The sequence below is a fragment of the Lissotriton vulgaris genome, chromosome 4_1 (assembly GCF_964263255.1).
Source record: "Lissotriton vulgaris chromosome 4_1, aLisVul1.2, whole genome shotgun sequence".
NCBI classification, from domain to species: Eukaryota; Metazoa; Chordata; class Amphibia; order Caudata; family Salamandridae; genus Lissotriton; species Lissotriton vulgaris.
This window is the reverse complement of record NC_141691.1, coordinates 351,801,224-351,821,923: the sequence shown is the minus strand read 5'-3', so window position 1 is coordinate 351,821,923 and position 20,700 is coordinate 351,801,224. Positions and strand designations below refer to the sequence as shown.

The 20,700-nt window shown below is 45.7% G+C and overlaps 1 protein-coding gene across 2 annotated transcripts in view; it reads right to left on the bottom strand.

Moving 5' to 3' along the window:
- LOC147718740 (sodium- and chloride-dependent neutral and basic amino acid transporter B(0+)-like) overlaps window positions 1-20,700 on the bottom strand; it is a 425,103-nt gene that overhangs the window by 194,463 nt on the left and 209,940 nt on the right. For both annotated transcript variants that reach the window (XM_086918726.1, XM_086918727.1), the window contains one exon: window positions 155-295. In XM_086918726.1, coding sequence (XP_086774852.1) covers window positions 155-295 — 141 coding nt within the window. The remainder of the gene's footprint in view (window positions 1-154; window positions 296-20,700) is intronic.

Sequence of the window (20,700 nt, the reverse complement as noted above, 5' to 3'; positions counted from 1 at the left end):
AGGTAAATGTTGAAGTTAACAGCTGTCAATAAAATATATTTAGCATACTTTTCTTTCACTGATATTACCAAGTACTGTAAATGTGCTTAAATAAAACAAAGCAGCAGCTGAAACTAATACATGAAAAAGGTAGATTGATTTTATAGGAACTTACCTCTGCGTTACTCAGTTTCGATATGTCCGACTTAGTTCCAATGAAAAAATCGATTCCGTCCACAGCGCCTTCCAGACTAGCCCCACGCCCTAGGAGTATTATTAAAACAACATACGGGAAGATAGCTGTGAAGTAAACCACCTGCAAAAGCATAAAGCAGACAAATGATATTGGAAACACAACGTAGGTTATGACTAAAAGTGTTAATTTGGAATGTATAAATTCTTCTTACTCAAAAGGGATCATAACATCACAAATAACCCTTCACCATGGGGCAATAACATACTGGCCTTCCTGCACACAAAAAATAACCCTCCTTTAAACACGAGCACCCTACCACCATGGCTCAAGAGTGACTGCGTTGGCGCAAGGTTGTCCACAGTGCACCACCACTGAGAGAAAGCAGGAATGTGCTATTTCTTAGTAAATATGGGCATTACTTCTCTCTCAGTGAAACTCAGCAAGTTGTCTTTTTGTGTTTGAATGCGTCAAATGTTAGTAAATCTGGCCCTCAGTTTGCACTGATTGCTACCTCCAGGGCCGGACTGGCAGTAGTGTGCACAGGGAATTTCCCTGGTGGGCCGCCAGGTTAGGGCTGGTTTTGGGCCCCTGGGGGCTGGTTTTGTTACCGGGGGCGGCAATATCGCCCCGTAACAAAATCTACCAAAACCGGCCCTAGCAAACAGCTCGGCAGCACACACCCCTGCCCCCCAGGGGGGCCAGCCGAGCAGTATGTCAGGGCCGGTTTTGGTTCCCAATCTGGCCCTTGCTACCACCACAGATGCTCAGGGCCTGATTTAGATCTCTGCAGACGGGTTACAACGTCACAGTTTTGTCGGATATCCAATCCGCCAATATATAAATCCATTATATTTTATGGGATTTATATTTCGGCGGATGGGATATCTGTCACTGTTGTGATCCAGTAACCCATCCACTGAAATCTACATTGGGGCCCCTAGTTTAAGGGACTGGACTCTTTTAGCAACATATGTAAAAATAAAATCCAGGCACAGACTCTGACTAATCAAAAGACTTCAAAAGAAACAGTGCTGCTGCTGGCAGGTTTAGGACCTTCATTAAACACAAAAGGACTTTAAGGGCTCTCTTATTAGGAAAGATTAATCCCAAATTTCTTTCCTGTCTTGTAAAGACTACATGTTTTTGGAAGCTTTATACATCTTCAGGTCAGGGAGTTGTAACTATCTTGATTGGTTTACACAAGGTTAAAAACAAAAGGAGAGTGGGGGCAGACTTTCAGGTACACCATCTCTAATGATGTGTGTGTGTGTGGCAGGAGCATAATCAAATTAGTGTGTTCATCACTCATGCAGAATATACTAGTATGTTGAATTTGATGAGCATGCAGCAAATTATAATGCCTTTTTTTGGCGCAAACAAGGTTGTGATGCATGTATAAGTAACCACAATAATACTCCTTTTGTTCTTACAAATAACCACCTGGAGCCTTGAATAGTGATCGATAAAATATCAGGAAAATTAGAATTGGGTGGCCATGACCTGGCCAGTTAGGTGCTATTAAATATACTAAGCTCTAAACACGGAGGAGCAGTTTTACAAGCACCTTGCGCCGCCATTGTGTCACTTTTTTGACGCAACGGCAGCGCAAACAATGTAGCCAATTTACAATGTGATGGATCAAGGGAGGTGTGTCACATTGTAAATGTCTGTGCTAGGTATAATGTATGCAGACTAGGCGTTCCCAAAAAGCCATTTAGAACTGATGCAGTGAAATGTACAACATTTCACTGCATCACGCTACGCCTCCTCAGACCAGGCGTAGGTAATGACACATGGCTTTTTGTATGAGACTCACCTATCTGTTGTGGCACATTGCTTGAGTTGCATTACTTTCTTGAGCAACTCCAGCAATGCATTACTTTTGTGCCAACAGAAGCATCCATGGTGGTGTAAGGATACTTGTCATTGGCTCAAAGAAAATGACGCATCTATGTCAATGAATACATATTTTTTGTAGGACTGAGACCTCTAAACCAACAAGCCACTCAGATGAACAATACAAGGCTTGATTGAACAATCATAAATTATCCTTATGTTTATATATGAAAATAAAAGCTCTCATTCTTTGGAATTGGGATGTAATATTAAGCAAAGTAAATGCCACACTTGTGGTATCAGTCTTCACCTGATCCAGCATTACCTCCTAAAATAAGGGGCAAATAACTTTTGCATCGTTTCACTTACTAGAACATCCAAAATGCAGTCCTGCTTTGCAGGGCTTTAAGTGGGATGAAAAAACTGGAGGGTCTCTTAAAGGGGCGTGGTCAATGTAATTAAGGGCGTGGCTTAAAAACACCTAAGCAAAAAACCTGTGCTTATCATAGTGTGCCACCTGACTTGATCAATCCTTCCTTTACAGCCAAAGTTGGAAAGCAGCACAGTGTTTGATACAGTCAACCATTCAGACCTACTTAATGTGCTTAGGACCCATTTCGGCCTTAATGGTACTGCCTACAAATGGTTTGTCTCCTACCTACAACACCAAACTCAGCAAATCAAAATTCAAAACTGTCTTTTTGTCTCCCTTGGAGTCCCCCAAGGATCTATTCTCTCTCCGTCCCTGTTTAACTTCTTTATGGAACCCCTCACCCTCATTCTTAAACAAGCAGACATCAACTACCACCTCTAAGCCGATGACGCCCAAAAGTATTACAAGATTAAAACTCACGCTGACATCTTATACCTGAACAACACCCTCACCAAGATCCAAACCTGGTTCCATTACAATCACATCAAACCTAACCCTAACAAAACAGAAATCATTCTCTTCTTCCCTAAAAATAACCCTCTCCCCATTCAATCCTGGACCTCTGACCTTAACGCACTCAACTGCTCACTCACCCTGTCCAACTCTGTCAAATCTCTTGGTTTCTCTATAGACAATACCCTAACCCTTAACGTCCACATGAAAAACCATGCTAAAGGAGCCCTCTTCACTCTCCGTCACCTCAAGAAAATCAAACCCTTTATACCTACCAATGACTTTAAACTTGTACTTCAGTCACTTGTCCTTTCTCTTATTGATTATGGTAACGCTATTCTCAACGGAATCCCCAAGGTCCACCTTGCTCCAATCAAAGCTGTGCTCAACCTTGCAGCCAGGCTCATCACAGACTTCAAACGCTTCGATCATATATCCCTGGCTCTCAAATCTCTCAAATGGCTCCCTATTGAAGGCTGATTTGCCTACAAAACTGCCTGCATTAATCATAAGCTCCTCCACCAAAACACACCGCAGTACCTCTCCAAGAAAAACCTCATTGAGGGCACCAAACGACCTCTGAGAAGCACCAACACCCACCTCTCAATCCCACCACTTTATCAAAAGAAATCTACACAATCATGCTCCTTCTCTGGTAATGCCCCTACCATCTGGAATGCCCTCCCAAAAACCTGCGGTGTAACCTCTCCTATTTCAGCTTTAAAAAAGACCTCAAAATCCAACTCCTCAATTATTATTGTGGATCCGAACCAGTGACCTACACTTGATCTTCAATCATCTTGTTATATTAGTTCAGTAATATTTGTCCATTTTCTGAACATCATCTACCTAATTATTGGAAGTGTATAGCTCTTGCACCTCTTTATCTATTTGACTTGTATACTCGCATGTTATTTTCATTTTCTTTTATCTACTTGTATGCCATGTTTGTCCCAATTATTTTTGGGGGTCTTAACCTGTGACCTGCACCTGATCTCCGATCACCATGTTATATTTGTCCAGTAATAATTATACAATTCCCGAACATCATCTACCTAATTACTTGAGGTGCATAGCTCTTGCACCTGTTTTTCTATTTTGATTTGTATATTTCACATGTTGTTCCATTATCTTTCTCCACTTGTGTGCCATGTTTGCTCTATATTATCTTTTTATGTAAAATAATCTGATACCTCTTGGTCTAGCCAGCGCTATATAAAACTTTTAAAATAAAATTAAAAATAAAACTTGAATTTAGCTGTTTTGGTCATTGCATCTAGATATATGATACATCAAGTAACATAATACCTAAAACAAGTCAGGACTATTGGCTTTGTCAAACGTTGTTAGCTGCATAAGATAAATAATCAGCAACTATGGTTTGTATATATTATTGAAAAAGCTTCCACTTAAAGCGCTGGTGACACCATGACAGTGTTGTTGCTCCTGAGTTTTAACAAGAGAAGGGAATTCTAGAGAGAAAATGAATCTCTTTAAAGGATTTCCCTTCCCCTACAACGCTCACCTGGCATGACGTTGTGCCGTAACATCTCCAATAAGGAGAAGTGAGCAGTGTGAGCACTCCCACATCAATGTGCCTGCTGTCACTTCAGTCAGAAAGAACAGGATCGACTGTGCCAGGGCACAAAACAGAGCCCGATAGAGACCCATTTCGAGGACTCCCTTAATAAACTGCTGGTGCTCAGCACCAGTGAAACCCGGCCCACTTAAAGCCCTGCTGCTACTGATCTATCATTGGTCCAATCGTCAAGCTAGGCCCGCCCCATAATCCCTAAACTTTGACTCTCCCCCGCTACATATGATCGTACCTCAAGAACTATGTAAACATTCTTGCACGTTTTCTCTAACCAAAAACGAATAGCTCCACGTGCCCCCTTTTCTCTGTAAAGTTGAACCCAGCCCTCTAGGACCAACCTGAACTATGTCTATGAATGCCACCGAAAAATTGCTCAAATTCAACTTTGATTTTTACTTCCAAAAGGGGGTGCTGGATACATGTGTATTGATTTGCCAGGGTGGTATCAGAAACCTGTGCTGTTTTACTGTTACAGGAGAAGCAATCCGCAGTTCTTCCTTTACACTGTCATAATGAGCGGGAAGAACCGGTTCTGCAGAACATGTTGTACTGACCTAACTTGGCACATACACACTTGCACTGCAGGCTTTTAAATCGAGCTTTCTTTCATAAGTTAATTAAAATGTATTTTTGAAGCTAGAAGGCGAGCTATTTACAATAGCAAATGCACACACTAGGAATGGATGAGACAGGTAATTTACATAAATCATTTCACGCTTCCGAATGTTGCCCAATATAAGCTAAAGACCTATGTCAATGGGTACAAGGATCAGACACCCAAGACATAGACAACCCTTGCCATATCAGGCTGTGAGAGTCAGGACGACTATGGCTGTAATCCACAATTGGTGATTATTTACACCTATCCACAAGTTAAGCAAGTGAAACAAAATGTGTATGCATACAGAGAGTACGATGCTTTGACAATGCATGAACATTTTTTTTAACTCAGTAGAACCGACTCATTGGGGGTGATACTAATATTTTGCACTGCGTTTGCACCACAAAAGGAATGCAAACCTGTACACAATGTTTAGTTTAGATTTACTCTCCCGCGCAAAACATGTTGCATGCTGGAAAGCAGTCTAAAAGTAACACAAAGCAACAATTTACCCTGCTCTCCATGGGTGTTAGACCTGGCATTCTTGCTGTGGTTTCCCCTGACTTTTTTGAAGTTGCATTTGGCTCATGGATTTAGTATGAGAGAACTGGACATTAGGACTAAGCAAGCAGAGACCAGTTCAAATGGTGGCAATGTACAGCCAGTGCATGGGGGTATGGTTTTCATACCCAAGGACCTAGTGCAGAACTACCAGAGGAGTGAGATATTCAAGCTTGGTTTACGGCGTATAAGGCAGTCTTAGGAATGAATGAGGTTCCTGAGAGGCGTTTGGGGGGGCCTGTGGAAACACTTTGAGGCAACTGGGAAGGACTACCTGTCACTTTTGGAGCAGGTGGGTATACTGACCTATCCCCACATGAAAGAGGCTTTATGCCTCAGATATGGGCTCACACCAGAGCTGTACAGAGAGAAGTTCGGGAACTTTAGGAAGCTTGATTCTCATACTTGGGTTGAATGTGTGAACATGTATAACCGTGTATTGGATGGTTGGATAAAGAGCAGCAAGGAAACTCATTACCAGGCGTTGTACAACTTGATTGGTTAGGAGCACTTGAGTAGTCTGTGTGTTCCAGAGCTGCACCAGCATATTTTGGATAGTAAACTAACGGACCCCAGGGAGCTTGCTAAGGAGGCGGACTGCTGGACTAGCACCAGGATCTACAAGGGGGTTGTGGGTAACCCAGCCAAGAGTTGGCAGGGTCTCCAGTAGAAGAGTGAGAGGACGAGGGTAACCAATAGGAGTTCTCTAAAGGGCCCCAAAACAGTTCCCAGGTAAGGAATCCCAGGCCCCAAGCCTAAAGTGACCTGGCCCACTAAGGGCAGGCACGACATTCTCGCAAGAGATCCCAAGAGATCCCAAGTGCCCCAACAGGCCACCAGTACACACTGGTGCACCGTCACTGGGGTTAGTGAGTGTAGCGCTGTGGGAAGAATTGCTTCCCAGTGAATGACCCTTGTCTCATTAGAAGACAGAGAGATGGTCCAGGGATCCTATCTGCCTGAGAACACTAAGAAATACAGGCAATGGGTGACTATCAATGGGAGGAGGGTGGAGACTCTAAGAGACACAGGAGCCAGTGTGACATCTTTCAGGTGTCAATGGGTGTCTGAACATTGGTCCGAGTTACAATGTGACTCATGTACAATATATAGTCTGTATCATATTGTATCATATTGAACTGACACTCACCACATAACCATTTGCCATGAATAAACTCACATTTATACAAATAAATCAAGAGGAGAAAGATTGCTATGCATTTATTTCTGCATAGTCAGTATTGACGCAATAGTATTGTTTGCGTACATTAATCAGCTTAGTTATATCAAATATTTCGAAACAAACAGAAGAGCTTGAATGCAATTGTTAAATCATTACATTGCAGAGTGCTCTCAATGGGAAGGGAAGGGAAAGTGTGGAGGTTGTGAGGGACCGGGTAAAGGTGGTGTGACTTTTTTGAAACATCACGTTAAAATCAAAAAACGCCTTAAAGGCGGAGGTTGTGAGGGACCGGGTAAAGGTGGTGTGACTTTTTTGAAACATCACGTTAAAATCAAAAAACGCCTTAAAAAAAGTCACACCACATTTACCCGGTCCCTCACAACCTCCACACTTTCCCTTCCCATTGAGAGCACTCTGCAATGTAATGATTTAACAATTGCATTCAAGCACTTCTGTTTGTTTCAAAATATTTGATATAACTAAGCTGATTAATGCACGCAAACGATACTATTGCGTCAAAACTGACTATGCAGAAATAAATGCATAGCAATCTTTCTCCTCTTGATTTATTTGTATAAATGTGAGTTTATTCATGGCAAATGGTTATGTGGTGAGTGTCTGTTCAATATGATACAACATGATATAGACTATATATTGTACATGAGTCACATTGTAACTCGGACCAACGCTTATTTGTATTGACATATGGACCCAGGTCCTTGAGTTCTAAGGGCCTACCCCTTTATTACTCACAATGGTTGTCTGAAGGCAGGTTCTTTCCAATGTCCCCTACCCTGTAGTTGCAGCAGACAAATGAGCACCTGTGTTGGGTGGCACTAGTTCTGTTTGAGTGGGGGGTCTCATGTTCCTTGAAGGTTGTTATCATTCCGCCCATGCCTGTAGACTGTCTGCTTGGTAATGACCTGGAGAGTTCCCCATGGAAGGAGATGGAACGCCAGGCTCATTTGGAGATGTTGAGCCTGCTTTAGTTGGTCTGTGTGACCACTCAGTCAATGGCAGCCAGTAAGGGTAATCAAGGGGACCTGGACCCTGAAACTGTGTCCCAGGTGCCTGCCAGGAATAGGAAGGGCAGGGGGCGTGGGAAACCAGCCGAGAAGTTCCCACAGTCCAGGAAGGAGCAGACACTGAGGGGGATACTCTGGAGCCCGCAGGGGAGTTAGGTAGCCAAACAGGGAGACCTAGCAGAGCTGACCCATTGGCAGCAGGAAGGGGTTCCCTCCATGGAGGAGTTCTGCAGAGGGCTGATGGAGTGCCCTACTCTTATTGGTTTGCAGCAACAGGCTGCAAACCAGGCAGCAGGTGATCAGTCTAGATCAGATCTGATTTACTGGGAAGATGGATCGTTGTATAGTGAGCCTAGGGTCACTGAGCCTGGTGCAGCCCGTGTACTGGTAGTACCCGTGTGCTTCAGGACCTTCCTACTGGGTCTGGCTCATGACGTGCAACAAGACCTTTCAGAGGCTTGTCACCCACTTTCACTGGCCCCCAAATAAAAAAAAGGCCTGTTAATACACACTGTAGGTCTTGCCCAACTGGTCAGGCAAGTGGAAATGTGGCGGGAAGTGCAAGGCCCCCCTCGAACCCTTTCCTGTGGTGAGCACCCCTTTGGCACAGGTGGGCATTGACATTTTCGGGCCACTGGAACCCAAGACAGCCTTAGGCAACAAGTTTATCTTGGTCTTCGTGGACCATGCCACCCGGTACCCGGAAGCTGTCCCTCTCCGGACAATCACAGCCCCCGTGGTGGGTTATTTATTGATGAGGATCTTTTTCTGTGTGGGGTTCACCAGCAAGGTGGTCTCTGACCGTGATATAAACTTTATTTTGAAGTACATGACAGCTTTGTGGGAGGATTGTGGTGTGGCATACAAGTTCACCACTCCTTACCATCCTCTAGGGAATGGGCTGGTTGAGAGATTTAACCGAACCCTGAAGGGCATGATAAAGAGTCTTACAGAGCCCATGAGACGGATGTGGGACGTATTTTTGCCATACCTGTTGTTTGCATACAGGGAAGTACCACAGAAGTCCTTAGGGTTCAGTCCCTTTAAACTGTTGTATTGTCAACCTATGAGAGGACCTTTGTGTCTGGTGAAGGAGGGCTGGGAGAGAACTCCTGGTACGACACAGCAAGATGTGTTCAGCTATGTGCTGGCCTTCAGAAACAAGACTCAATGCTTCAGGAAACTCACTCAGGTGAACTTGGAAGCTAGCCAGGAAGAAATTAAAAGATGGTATGACCAGGATGCCACTCTTGTCGAATTTGAGCCTAGCCAGAAAGTGTGAGTGATGGCACCAGTGGAGCCTTGTGCACTCCTCCAAGATAAGTGGACTGGTCCATATGAGGTGGTGGAGTGCAAGAGTGAGGTGACCTATTTGGTTGACTTGCAGACTCCTAGGAACCCTTTGAGGGCACTGCATGTAAACCTCCTCAAGCTGCACTTTGAGAGGTCTGAAGTGTCAATGTGTGAGAAAGGGCCCTCTTTCTGCATGGTTTCCCCCACTTTTTGCTGAACTGCTGATGTGCTTTGACTGATTGTGCTGGGCTCCTGCCCAAGGCCTATGTTATTTCCCTAAAACTGCATTGAATACCAAACCCAAACGGCACTGTCTTGCCACAGGCCAGTCCCTAGTAAATGGTACCACAGGTACCCAGGGCACTGTGACCAGGGAAGGCCTATAAGGGCTGCAGCACTGATTGTGCCATCCTTAGAGGCCCTGTGCCTTTACAAAGTGAAGAGTCGACATAATATGCATCCCCGTGTAAGTCAAAACAATACCCTTTCAGGCACAGAGTGATGCATACATTATGCAAAAGAGAAGCAGAGAACTCTGAGTAGTTCTCAAGTTTAGGTGGAAAGCAGCTCCTGTGTAGAGCACTCAACACCAGCGACATTCTAGATCGGCTCACCACAAATGTCTGCTTTTCTATCAAAGTCATAAAGGATAGGATTAGCACAGTGCTGTCCATGCCGAGCTGGCAAAAGACGTTGTTCCTTTCTATCTCGGCGTGGATGGCACTGTGCTAATCCTATACTTAAAAACTTTGATAGAAAAGCTGACATTTGAGGTGAGCAGATTTAGAGTGTCACTGGTGTTGAGAGTGCTCTGTACAGGAGCTGCTTTCAGTGGTGGCTGGTGACATTTAAAAGTGGGGGGGTGTAAAAGTTTGGAATGAGTGCCCTGTGGCGAGCATAAGGCAGTTCTGGTGGGAGGGAGTCCCCAGGCAATATTTGTAAAAATAAGTGGGCAAATGGTGCAATGTCAATCAAATTTGAGAAACCAAGAAGGTTACAATAGCAATTCGGAAACTGTCCCTGTAGAAGTGGAGCCAATGATGAGTTAGCCTGTAGTGTGTTCACTACCTTCACCTGGCAAATTCAACCTATTTTGCATCAAGGAAGATGGTGTTTATTGGGACAGGCTCTCTGTGATCACTGTGGAACACAGTGCAGGTCAGTGTTCCCCAGTGACTTATTTTAATAAGCCTGTTCTACGACAGCAAGAGTTGCATGGCGCACAATATTGCCCATACTAAGAAGGAGCAATGATATCACAAGGACAGCAGTTTCTGCGCTGATACCAGTATGATGCTCCATGTAGGCTTGGCATCCCATTAGTCACCTTGGAACACTCTTGAAATAGTGTTTGTCAAGCCACTCATTCTGGAACGACTTGCAGATACTCCATAGAGCGCTGGGCTATGTCACCCTAGGGCACCACAAAGATAGGCACTCACCCAGGAGCACTACTGATAGACGTTTATACCCCAATACCTATTCCAGGAGTCCCGTCCCAAGTCTCATCTCTTGGCACCATGGAGTGAAGGGTCCAACCTGTGACAGGGCAATGTCAACATTAAGAGATTAAACCTACACCTCTACAGAGCAAGGTGCTCATCCCTCAGTGGCTTTCTCAAAACCTAGCTGAAGAGGATGCCACGGAGTGCAACTTCACTTGAGATATCTATTCTAGGAAGCCACACAGAAGCACCATGGAGGGAGGAGTTCACACTGGAGCAGAGTACATCCTACAGTACCACATATTCTAAAAGGGGAGGTAGAAAATAAATCAAACATGCCACTTATTTCTAACGAAATCGCTTAGATAAAATGGAAGGTGGTGTGCACCCCAATATATCTTCTAGTAGGTCCCATTCACATGCTGTTCACTAGTCAAAACACCCTTGTGCACCACAGAGTGCATTATTCACATCAACACTGATTCTAGGAGGGGGTTCACCTGGAGTGAAGGGATCACCTGGTACCTCAATGGAGCAAGTGTCTCTATGTATTCCAAGCACAAACCTTCAGAACTTTTATATCTTTTGAAAATCCCAGTGTAAATGAGAACATTGATACATTACATTCTCAGAGGCAGTCAAATCAAGCAGAAGCTTATCAACTGTGAGGTAGCATCTCAAGTTAGTACAACAAATGGGTCTCATGACCCTTTTGGCAACAAGACCTTTGCTTAAGGATAATGCTACTGAAAATGAAAAGGACACATGGTGGTGAATAACAAGGGAGAACAGAGGGAAACAAATATAATTTACACTTCTGCAACCATGCCAGTTTCCTCAACAGGTTCACTTGTACAAGGCCCACTGTGAATACATAAGTTGGCCCAACAGTGCTTAGTGTAAAATAATGATATGCCAGAAGAGTCTCAGTCCTTTAATCCTTTAAGTGTTTGTTCTCCGTTTTCTGTGTAAATGAAACCTCAGCACTTTGTTTGCCTTTTTAAAAAAAACAAAGATATACTATTTTCAAATGTCAATTTTAGTTGTGCCAATCAAATGGAATAAAGCACGTAAAACTGACCAAAAATAATGGCCATTCAAAATAAATTCAGTAGTTGGCACAGCTAATCACCCACAGAGCCCATTTATACAGACATGTATACAGACAATAAGACTGTGAGTCTGTAGGAGAAGGCAGTCCATCAAACAATAGAGTCATCTTGAGTTCAGTTTCTCAGTCCTACACATATTTTAAAGCTCATGGCAAACATTGTATGACTGTTGATATCAAGCCTTCCTCGTGACATGGACTCCAGTCTTCAAACAATGGCTCAAGCTTGGGGTACTTTAACCCTGAATGTTAGTCGTGTAGTTGTTTTCATGCAGCATTAAGAAGACGTTTAGTGTGCGGCTGTCTTCAAGCAAACAAGTATTGAAAGCGTAATTGTGAAATGACTTCATTTTATCACTTATATCAGTGCGTTCCTGCCTTATCTCATCCCCCACTGTAATGTATGATCCTTTTGCCAGTCCAGACATTTTAGTCAACAGGTCTTTGCATGTTGGGACTTGTAGCTGCTCTTTAACACCGCACAGTCTCAAAATACCAACATACAAAATGCAGTTGGTTAAAAAGCCTGTGCTTGCTGGTGGCACCACATATGATACTGGGCCACCTTTCCCTCAGGCACAGACTTGTCGCCTCATTAGAAGCACTTCATTGTCTTGAGGAGACATTATGAGTGAATTGAAATCAGGGGTGAGCCTCCACCCCTGCTTATAACTGGATGCTAGTTAGCTCCAGCCAAGTCTGCCAAATCAGCTCATAGTCATGTGTCCGCCCCCTGGTTCACTCCTTCATTGTGGAAAATGCGCCAAGATTGTAAAAAGGCCGAAAGAGTGTGGCGGCGCAAATATGAGTCTGAGGATAAATTAAAATATCGTGATGCTATTAAGCTTTATCACAAACACATTTCTGAAGGCAAAAAAAAATATCTTGAGCGTAGAATCGATGAAGCGGATAATATGAGCAAGGAACTCTTTAGAATAGTAAAGGAGTTTGCTTCCCCTGCTGCCTGTTCACCCTCTCACTCTCATACGGAAGCTTGGATTAGCCAACTCGGAGACCTTTTTGTACACAAAATTAAGGCTATTCAGGAGTCTTTTCCTATTGAGGATCTCAATGTGTCGGTATGTAAATCGATCTCCTTACCTTCATTGGTGGAAGAGAAAGGACCCATACTATCGGTCTTTCTGCCATTGTCTTGTGCCACCTCTTATGATCTTTTGTCCCGGCTTCAGTCTGGCTCACCTTTGGATCCTTGTCCAGCGAAGTGCCTGGGTAAGGTAGCTTCGGCAGTTAACAGCTTGCTGAACCCTTTGCTTAATCTCTCCCTGAGTACGGGAGCGGTACCTCTGGCATGGAAACACGCCCTGATTCTGCCGTTACTCAAAAAGCCTACCTTAGATCCCCTTGTGCATGCTAATTATAGGCCAATCTCCCTGCTTCCTGCTCTGGCGAAGGTGATTGAGAAACATGTGCAGCTCTCGATCACCAACTTTATCGAGAGCAACAACATCCTCCATGATTCTCAATCTGGCTTCCGTGCTAATTATAGCACGGAGACAGCCCTTCTTGAGGTCACCGAAGCTATCAGGGAAACTCTCGATCTTGGGGAAAAGGCTATTTTAGTCATGCTTGATCTGTCGGCGGCCTTCGACACCGTCCCGCATGACGGTCTCCTCTTAAGACTATGGGAGATCGGGTTTCGTGGGACGGTGTTGGACTGGTTTAAATACTTTCTATCTGGTCGTCGACAGGTGATCTGGGCACCCCCGTTCTCCGCTGAAATGCCGCAGCTAGAGGTGGGGGTTCCTCAAGGGTCTATTCTGAGCCCCACCCTTTTTAATATCTACATGGCCCCTCTGGCGGCGGTAGCGGAGGCTTTTGGTGCCCAGATCATATCCTATGCTGATGACACCCAGCTCCTGTTCACTTGCAGGAAGGGAGAGGCTTTTGATGGCGACAGGATCAAAGACTGCCTGAGTGCGGTCTTCGCTTGGTTTCAACGGCAGAGCCTGAAATGCAACTCAGATAAGTCTGAGCTGCTTTTCTTTGGGTGTGGACCCGATCCCTGCTGGAAATCTTTGTGGCCTCAGGACATGTTTCCTCCCGAGAAGGCGTCGACACAAGCTAAGAACCTTGGTGTGTTGTGCGATGACGGCCTTTCTTTTAGACCCCAGATCATTGGGTTGTCGGGGAAATGCTTCGGTATTTTGAAGATACTCAGGAAATTTCTCCCGCTGTTATCTTTGCAGTACAAAATAATTATTGTTCAGGCGTTAATTGGATCGCGACTCGATTACGCCAATGCCCTATATTTAGGACTGCCTAAATACTTGCTTTCCAGGCTGCAAATAGTGCAGAACTCAGCGGCAAGAGCCATTTTTGGCCTTCCACACAGAGCAAACGCATCTGATTTACTCAATAGGCTGCATTGGTTGCCCATCTCTAAAAGAATCACATTTAAGATTCTTACCCTGGCGTTCAAGGCCCTTCAGTCTGTTGGCCCGAATTACATCAGGAAGCGTAAGGCTTTCTATGCGCCGAGGAGGACTCTGAGGTCGGCCGGGTTGGCCAAGGCCGCTGTGCCGCCTATTAGACGTGCCCGGATGGGAGGACGGTCCATCCGGTATTTGGCAGCACGTCGCTGGAACGAGCTCCCTGTCACCCTTCGGAAAGCCAACAGTCTCCTTTCTTTTAGAAGGGAGCTGAAGACTTGGCTTTTTTCTGCATGATTCTTTGGACCACTGTGAGTTGCTGTGTTGTGTTTTCAGCTCCAGGTCTCTTTGCCAAAGCGCCGGGACACCCTTTGGGGTAGCCGTGCGCTATAGAAGAGACAGTACATAACATAACATAACATGCTGCAGCCCAAGCCCCAGGGACACTTGTAACCATCTTATCTCTGCGCACCATCTTATTTACTTTATGTGCCAACAACAATCTCTACTCTCTAAGTGGCCTCACACTCCCCCCATCCCACCAACCGTGGTATCATTCAAGCACCTCAGGCCTGCCTCTTACTTGGACCATACACTGCTTGCCCTTCGCGCACCAAAAACGATTCAGAAAAGGGGGTGGTGATGAACAGAGTGTCTGAATTAAGCAGACCACTCTTACCCAGTCCAAAGATCAGGGCTTGATCCATCACCTTTATTTATCTCACTGCACCATCCCAGTTCAGAACCTGGCTATATGCAAATCAGTCTGTCCCTGGCCCAGTGCATCATGGGAACAGGGCAGACTAAACTACCAAGCCAATTCTTCACCAGAAAGGAGACAAGCTACCGGGGAGCGGTTTCTGGCATTTCAGCCCTCGTCGGCCCGGCTTGCTTGAATCCTGATGGTGCAGTGAGAAAGGGACTCATGTCTGAGTATACCCTGCCACACCTATAGTGGCCAAAAACGATTCAGTGATGGATCAAGCCCTGATCTGTTGACTGGGTAAGAGTATTCTGCTTAATTCAGAAACTCTGTCCATCACCACCCCCTTTTCTGAATCATTTTGTCCACCATAAGCGTGGAAGGGTATACTCAGATGTGAGTCCCTTGCTCATTGCACCATCAGGATTCAAGCAAGCCGGGCCGAAGACGGCTGTAATGCCAGAAACCGGTCCCCGGAAGCTTGTTTCCTTCGCAGTATAAGAATTGGCTTGGTAGTTTGGTTTGCCCTGTTCCCATGATGCACTGGGACAGGGACAGACTAATTTGCATGTAGCCAGGTTCTGAGCTGGGATGGTGCAGTGAGCTAAAAAACGGTGATGGATCAAGCCCTGATCTGTTGACTGGGTAAGAGTATTCTGCTTAATTCAGAAACTCTGTCCATCACCACCCCCTTTTCTGAATCATTTTGTCCACCATAAGCGTGGAAGGGTATACTCAGATGTGAGTCCCTTGCTCATTGCACCATCAGGATTCAAGCAAGCCGGGCCGAAGACGGCTGTAATGCCAGAAACCGGTCCCCGGAAGCTTGTTTCCTTCCCAGTATAAGAATTGGCTTGGTAGTTTGGTTTGCCCTGTTCCCATGATGCACTGGGACAGGGACAGACTAATTTGCATGTAGCCAGGTTCTGAGCTGGGATGGTGCAGTGAGCTAAAAAACGGTGATGGATCAAGCCCTGATCTGTTGACTGGGTAAGAGTATTCTGCTTAATTCAGAAACTCTGTCCATCACCACCCCCTTTTCTGAATCATTTTGTCCACCATAAGCGTGGAAGGGTATACTCAGATGTGAGTCCCTTGCTCATTGCACCATCAGGATTCAAGCAAGCCGGGCCGAAGACGGCTGTAATGCCAGAAACCGGTCCCCGGAAGCTTGTTTCCTTCCCAGTATAAGAATTGGCTTGGTAGTTTGGTTTGCCCTGTTCCCATGATGCACTGGGACAGGGACAGACTAATTTGTATGTAGCCAGGTTCTGAGCTGGGATGGTGCAGTGAGCTAAAAAACGGTGATGGATCAAGCCCTGATCTGTTGACTGGGTACGAGTATTCTGCTTAATTCAGAAACTCTGTCCATCACCACCCCCTTTTCTGAATCATTTTGTCCACCATAAGTGTGGAAGGGTATACTCAGATGTGAGTCCCTTGCTCATTGCACCATCAGGATTCAAGCAAGCCGGGCCGAAGACGGCTGTAATGCCAGAAACCGGTCCCCGGAAGCTTGTTTCCTTCCCAGTATAAGAATTGGCTTGGTAGTTTGGTTTGCCCTGTTCCCATGATGCACTGGGACAGGGACAGTCTAATTTGCATGTAGCCAGGTTCTGAGCTGGGATGGTGCAGTGAGCTAAAAACGGTGATGTATCAAGCCCTGATCTGTTGACTGGGTAAGAGTATTCAGCTTAATTCAGAAACTCTGTCCATCACCACCCCCTTTTCTGTATCATTTTGTCCACCATAAGCGTGGAAGGGTATACTCAGATGTGAGTCCCTTGCTCATTGCACCATCAGGATTCAAGCAAGCCGGGCCGAAGACGGCTGTAATGCCAGAAACCGGTCCCCGGAAGCTTGTTTCCTTCCCAGTATAAGAATTGGCTTGGTAGTTTGGTTTGCCCTGGTTCCATGATGCACTGGGACAGGGACAGACTAAATTGCATGTAGCCAGGTTCTGAGCTGGGATGGTGCAGTGAGCTAAAAAACGGTGATGGATCAAGCCCTGATCTGTTGACTGGGTAAGAGTATTCTGCTTAATTCAGAAACTCTGTCCATCACCACCCCCTTTTCTGAATCATTTTGTCCACCATAAGCGTGGAAGGGTATACTCAGATGTGAGTCCCTTGCTCATTGCACCATCAGGATTCAAGCAAGCCGGGCCGAAGACGGCTGTAATGCCAGAAACCGGTCCCCGGAAGCTTGTTTCCTTCCCAGTATAAGAATTGGCTTGGTAGTTTGGTTTGCCCTGTTCCCATGATGCACTGGGACAGGGACAGTCTAATTTGCATGTAGCCAGGTTCTGAGCTGGGATGGTGCAGTGAGCTAAAAAACGGTGATGTATCAAGCCCTGATCTGTTGACTGGGTAAGAGTATTCTGCTTAATTCAGAAACTCTGTCCATCACCACCCCCTTTTCTGAATCATTTTGTCCACCATAAGCGTGGAAGGGTATACTCAGATGTGAGTCCCTTGCTCATTGCACCATCAGGATTCAAGCAAGCCGGGCCGAAGACGGCTGTAATGCCAGAAACAGGTCCCCGGAAGCTTGTTTCCTTCCCAGTATAAGAATTGGCTTGGTAGTTTGGTTTGCCCTGTTCCCATGATGCACTGGGACAGGGACAGACTAATTTGCATGTAGCCAGGTTCTGAGCTGGGATGGTGCAGTGAGCTAAAAAACGGTGATGGATCAAGCCCTGATCTGTTGACTGGGTAAGAGTATTCTGCTTAATTCAGAAACTCTGTCCATCACCACCCCCTTTTCTGAATCACTTTGTGCACCAAATGCTGGAATTTACCCGAGTGTCTCCTTTCACTGCTCACTTACAGGCTAAAAGGGCAATCTAGTAAGTGATAGCCCAGGGCAAAATGATCAAGTCGAACATTTTCATTGCTAAAAGTTTTGTAAAGTTAAGTCAGTAGAAAGTTGGTAAAGGGATTGAACCCTTGATATTCCCTTGAAAGTTATAGAGTAATGTGATGAGAAAGGAGAATGTTTACTACAGTTAACCCCCTCCTCAACAATCATGCAGATGAGCTTTTAGCCCGGATGGACCCTACATTTCTGGCAAAGTTACAAGATGTGTGACAAAAACACCTGCATCTCTCTTGCAAAAAATCACTGCACAATAAACACCATTACCTTAGGCACCAGCATCTATGATGCTCCTCAGCATCAGCCTGCTACTGCCAGCCAAACACAGATGCTGGTCTGGAGCTGCAAAAGCCATCCATACGGCCCTGCAATTAGGAGAAGAGCGGGAAGCAGACACATCAAGTTTATGCAGTGTGTCTTCAAAAATCCTAATGACAAACAGCAGAATCGATTTCGCAGCTTCCATTCTGCTTGCAGCCTGTACCCCACCCCTTCCCAAAGCGTCACAGTGGAGACCCAAACCCCTATGATGAGTTGGGAAAGGGTGGGGTGCCATTCTCTCCATTCCCTGATTGACGTGAAGCCCCTGGTGCTACAGGGCTTCAGCCTGAAGCGTCCAGGGCTAACTTTACCCCAATGTCATCAGGGGGTGGTGACTGGTTCTTGAGGCAATGTCCTTGCTGAGCTGATGACCTCACAGGCCTCAGGGCTGTGAGCTGGTCAGCTCTGCAAATACTGTAGATTCAGGATCAGCCCACAGGTAGCATTCAGGAGTGCAATGGATCGGCATTGCTGGCATAACATGAGACTCAATCATCTCAATCAAGCCCCAACAACAGTCACAAACACAATCCAGAGGTATGTGTGTGCATTAAAAAAAAAGATAAAGACAGTTGTTTTTCACATTTGCAATTGTTGACCCGGTGGGGGGGGAGAGGAGGGTGGAAGTAAAGGGTGTGGTGCCCCAACGCCCTCACTCAGAAACCGCCACAGGCTGCTTTCCACCTAAACTTGAGAACTACCCAGAGATCTCTGCTTCTCTTGTCACATTCCTGTGTGCCATGCCTACAACCCACTGCCCTGGCATAGATCAGTCACCTCTCTAGCTGGGTGCTCTATACCAGTTGTGAGGGTACAGGTGCATGAGCCCTGCACCCCTACAGTGTCTAAGTCAATTCTTAGACATTGTAAGTGCAGTGCTGCCATTAGGAGTATAGGGTGCTGGGAGTTTGTCATTACGAACTCCCCAGTACCATAATGGCTGCACTGAAAACTGAGAAGTTTGGTATCAAACTTCTCAGCACATTAAGCCCACACTAATGCCTGTGTGGGATTTAATGAATAATGCACACAGAGGAAATCTTAGACATGCCCCCTGAAAAACAACCTACCACTAGTGTCTCGGCTGAGTGGGCGCTTTCAGCTGCCACCACCAGACATGTTTCTGGACCCCTGGGTCGAGAGCCTGCTGCTCTCGGGGCCCGGAAATAATGCACATCCTGGAACGAGGTGCCAAGCTTCCTCCTCCAGGATGGGCAGAGTCCACCAAGAAGAAGCTTCAAAGTCTTGCCACCTTTGTGAGTTTTCCAAGGGCACTTGCTGCTTCCAGCATCTGTTCCCCACTGGTTCTGACCCCCACTTTGGGCGGGAGAACAGGCGGGAAAATCAAGTGAGGAAGGAAGGTGTGCCCACCTCTGCCAACTCTGCCCCTCAGGTGGGGGAGGTTAGGTGAAGCACAACTCTTAGTCCCCTCCATATTAAAGATGGGGACCCAGCCAACCAGGGGGAGTCTTATACCCCCCTCCACCTTGAAGGTGGCATAATACAGGGTGTACCACCCCAGGAAAGGGACCTATTGGTCCCAATCTTTTAACTATCTGTTCCTCCAACTGCAACCAGGAACTGGTAAGAAGATCCAACCCTAAAAGGCACACCTGCAGCCGATGCCCCACGGCCTTGGGTGTCCCAACCGACGGTGCCTAACAAACCCCCAGAATTCCAACTTACCTCTCCATTTAGTAGTTGCACCCAGAAGACCTTTGTCCCCGAACCGGCTGTGTGTTTGCAAACCTGAGACTCCCCATTGAAAGCTACTGGGCGCCCAACACCAAAACAGCACTCTGAACCTGGCCGCCCCAGTGCTGCTTAGGGTGCACCATTTGCCCTGAGCTTAAGTCTAGGAGCTTTGCTCCCACAACCTTGTAGCCTGCTCATCAGCAGCCACCAACCGGAGGCTCCCTATCCCCATTGGATAACATTGGGCCTCAGCACTCTGCACCCGGCCGACCTAGTGTTGCTGAGGGTATAACAAGAGTGCATCCTTGACCCTGGGGGACCCTTCAGTCTACTCCCAGAATACCAGCTCCCACAACCGAATGCTTACCTTTAAACCGATAACCCTATTTTCCTCCATAGGATAACATTGACTGTTTTTCTGTGAAAAGTTTTTAGGTGTGGAGTTGGAAAATCTAAGGAACCCTTTAAAACTGTAACTAAATAAGAAAAACGTTTTTACTTACCTGTTTACAGGAAACGTTCCAGTGCAGTATCCAGCTATACTCCACTGTGTAAGAAAAGTAATCTGTAAAGTCATCTACTTGATATTCTACTAAAAAGCCAATGCAAAGTATATGTTCAGTATATTAAAAGCATACTGTAATCAAATCAAAGTGCATATACAATTGCAATTCAAACTGTTTACCGACTGCATTACTACTGTAAATTATGTATTGCTTACCTGTGCCAGGCTTGCTTGGTTTCAGAAAATAAAATAACTAAACAAATATTTTTATTCAAAACCAATTGGTCTGAAGTTCAGTCTTTGAGTGTGTAACATCATTTGCTGATTGAGTGTGTACAAAAAAAGCTTAATACTACCTCTGATACAGCCTTACTGCTCGACCACACTACCACAAACATAGAGTAAGGTACTATCTACTTTTACCTTGTGGAGAAGTGTGGCTCAGGGGTTAGAGGTGGCAGACCCGGAAGCTGAGATCGGCCCTGGACCAGGGTTC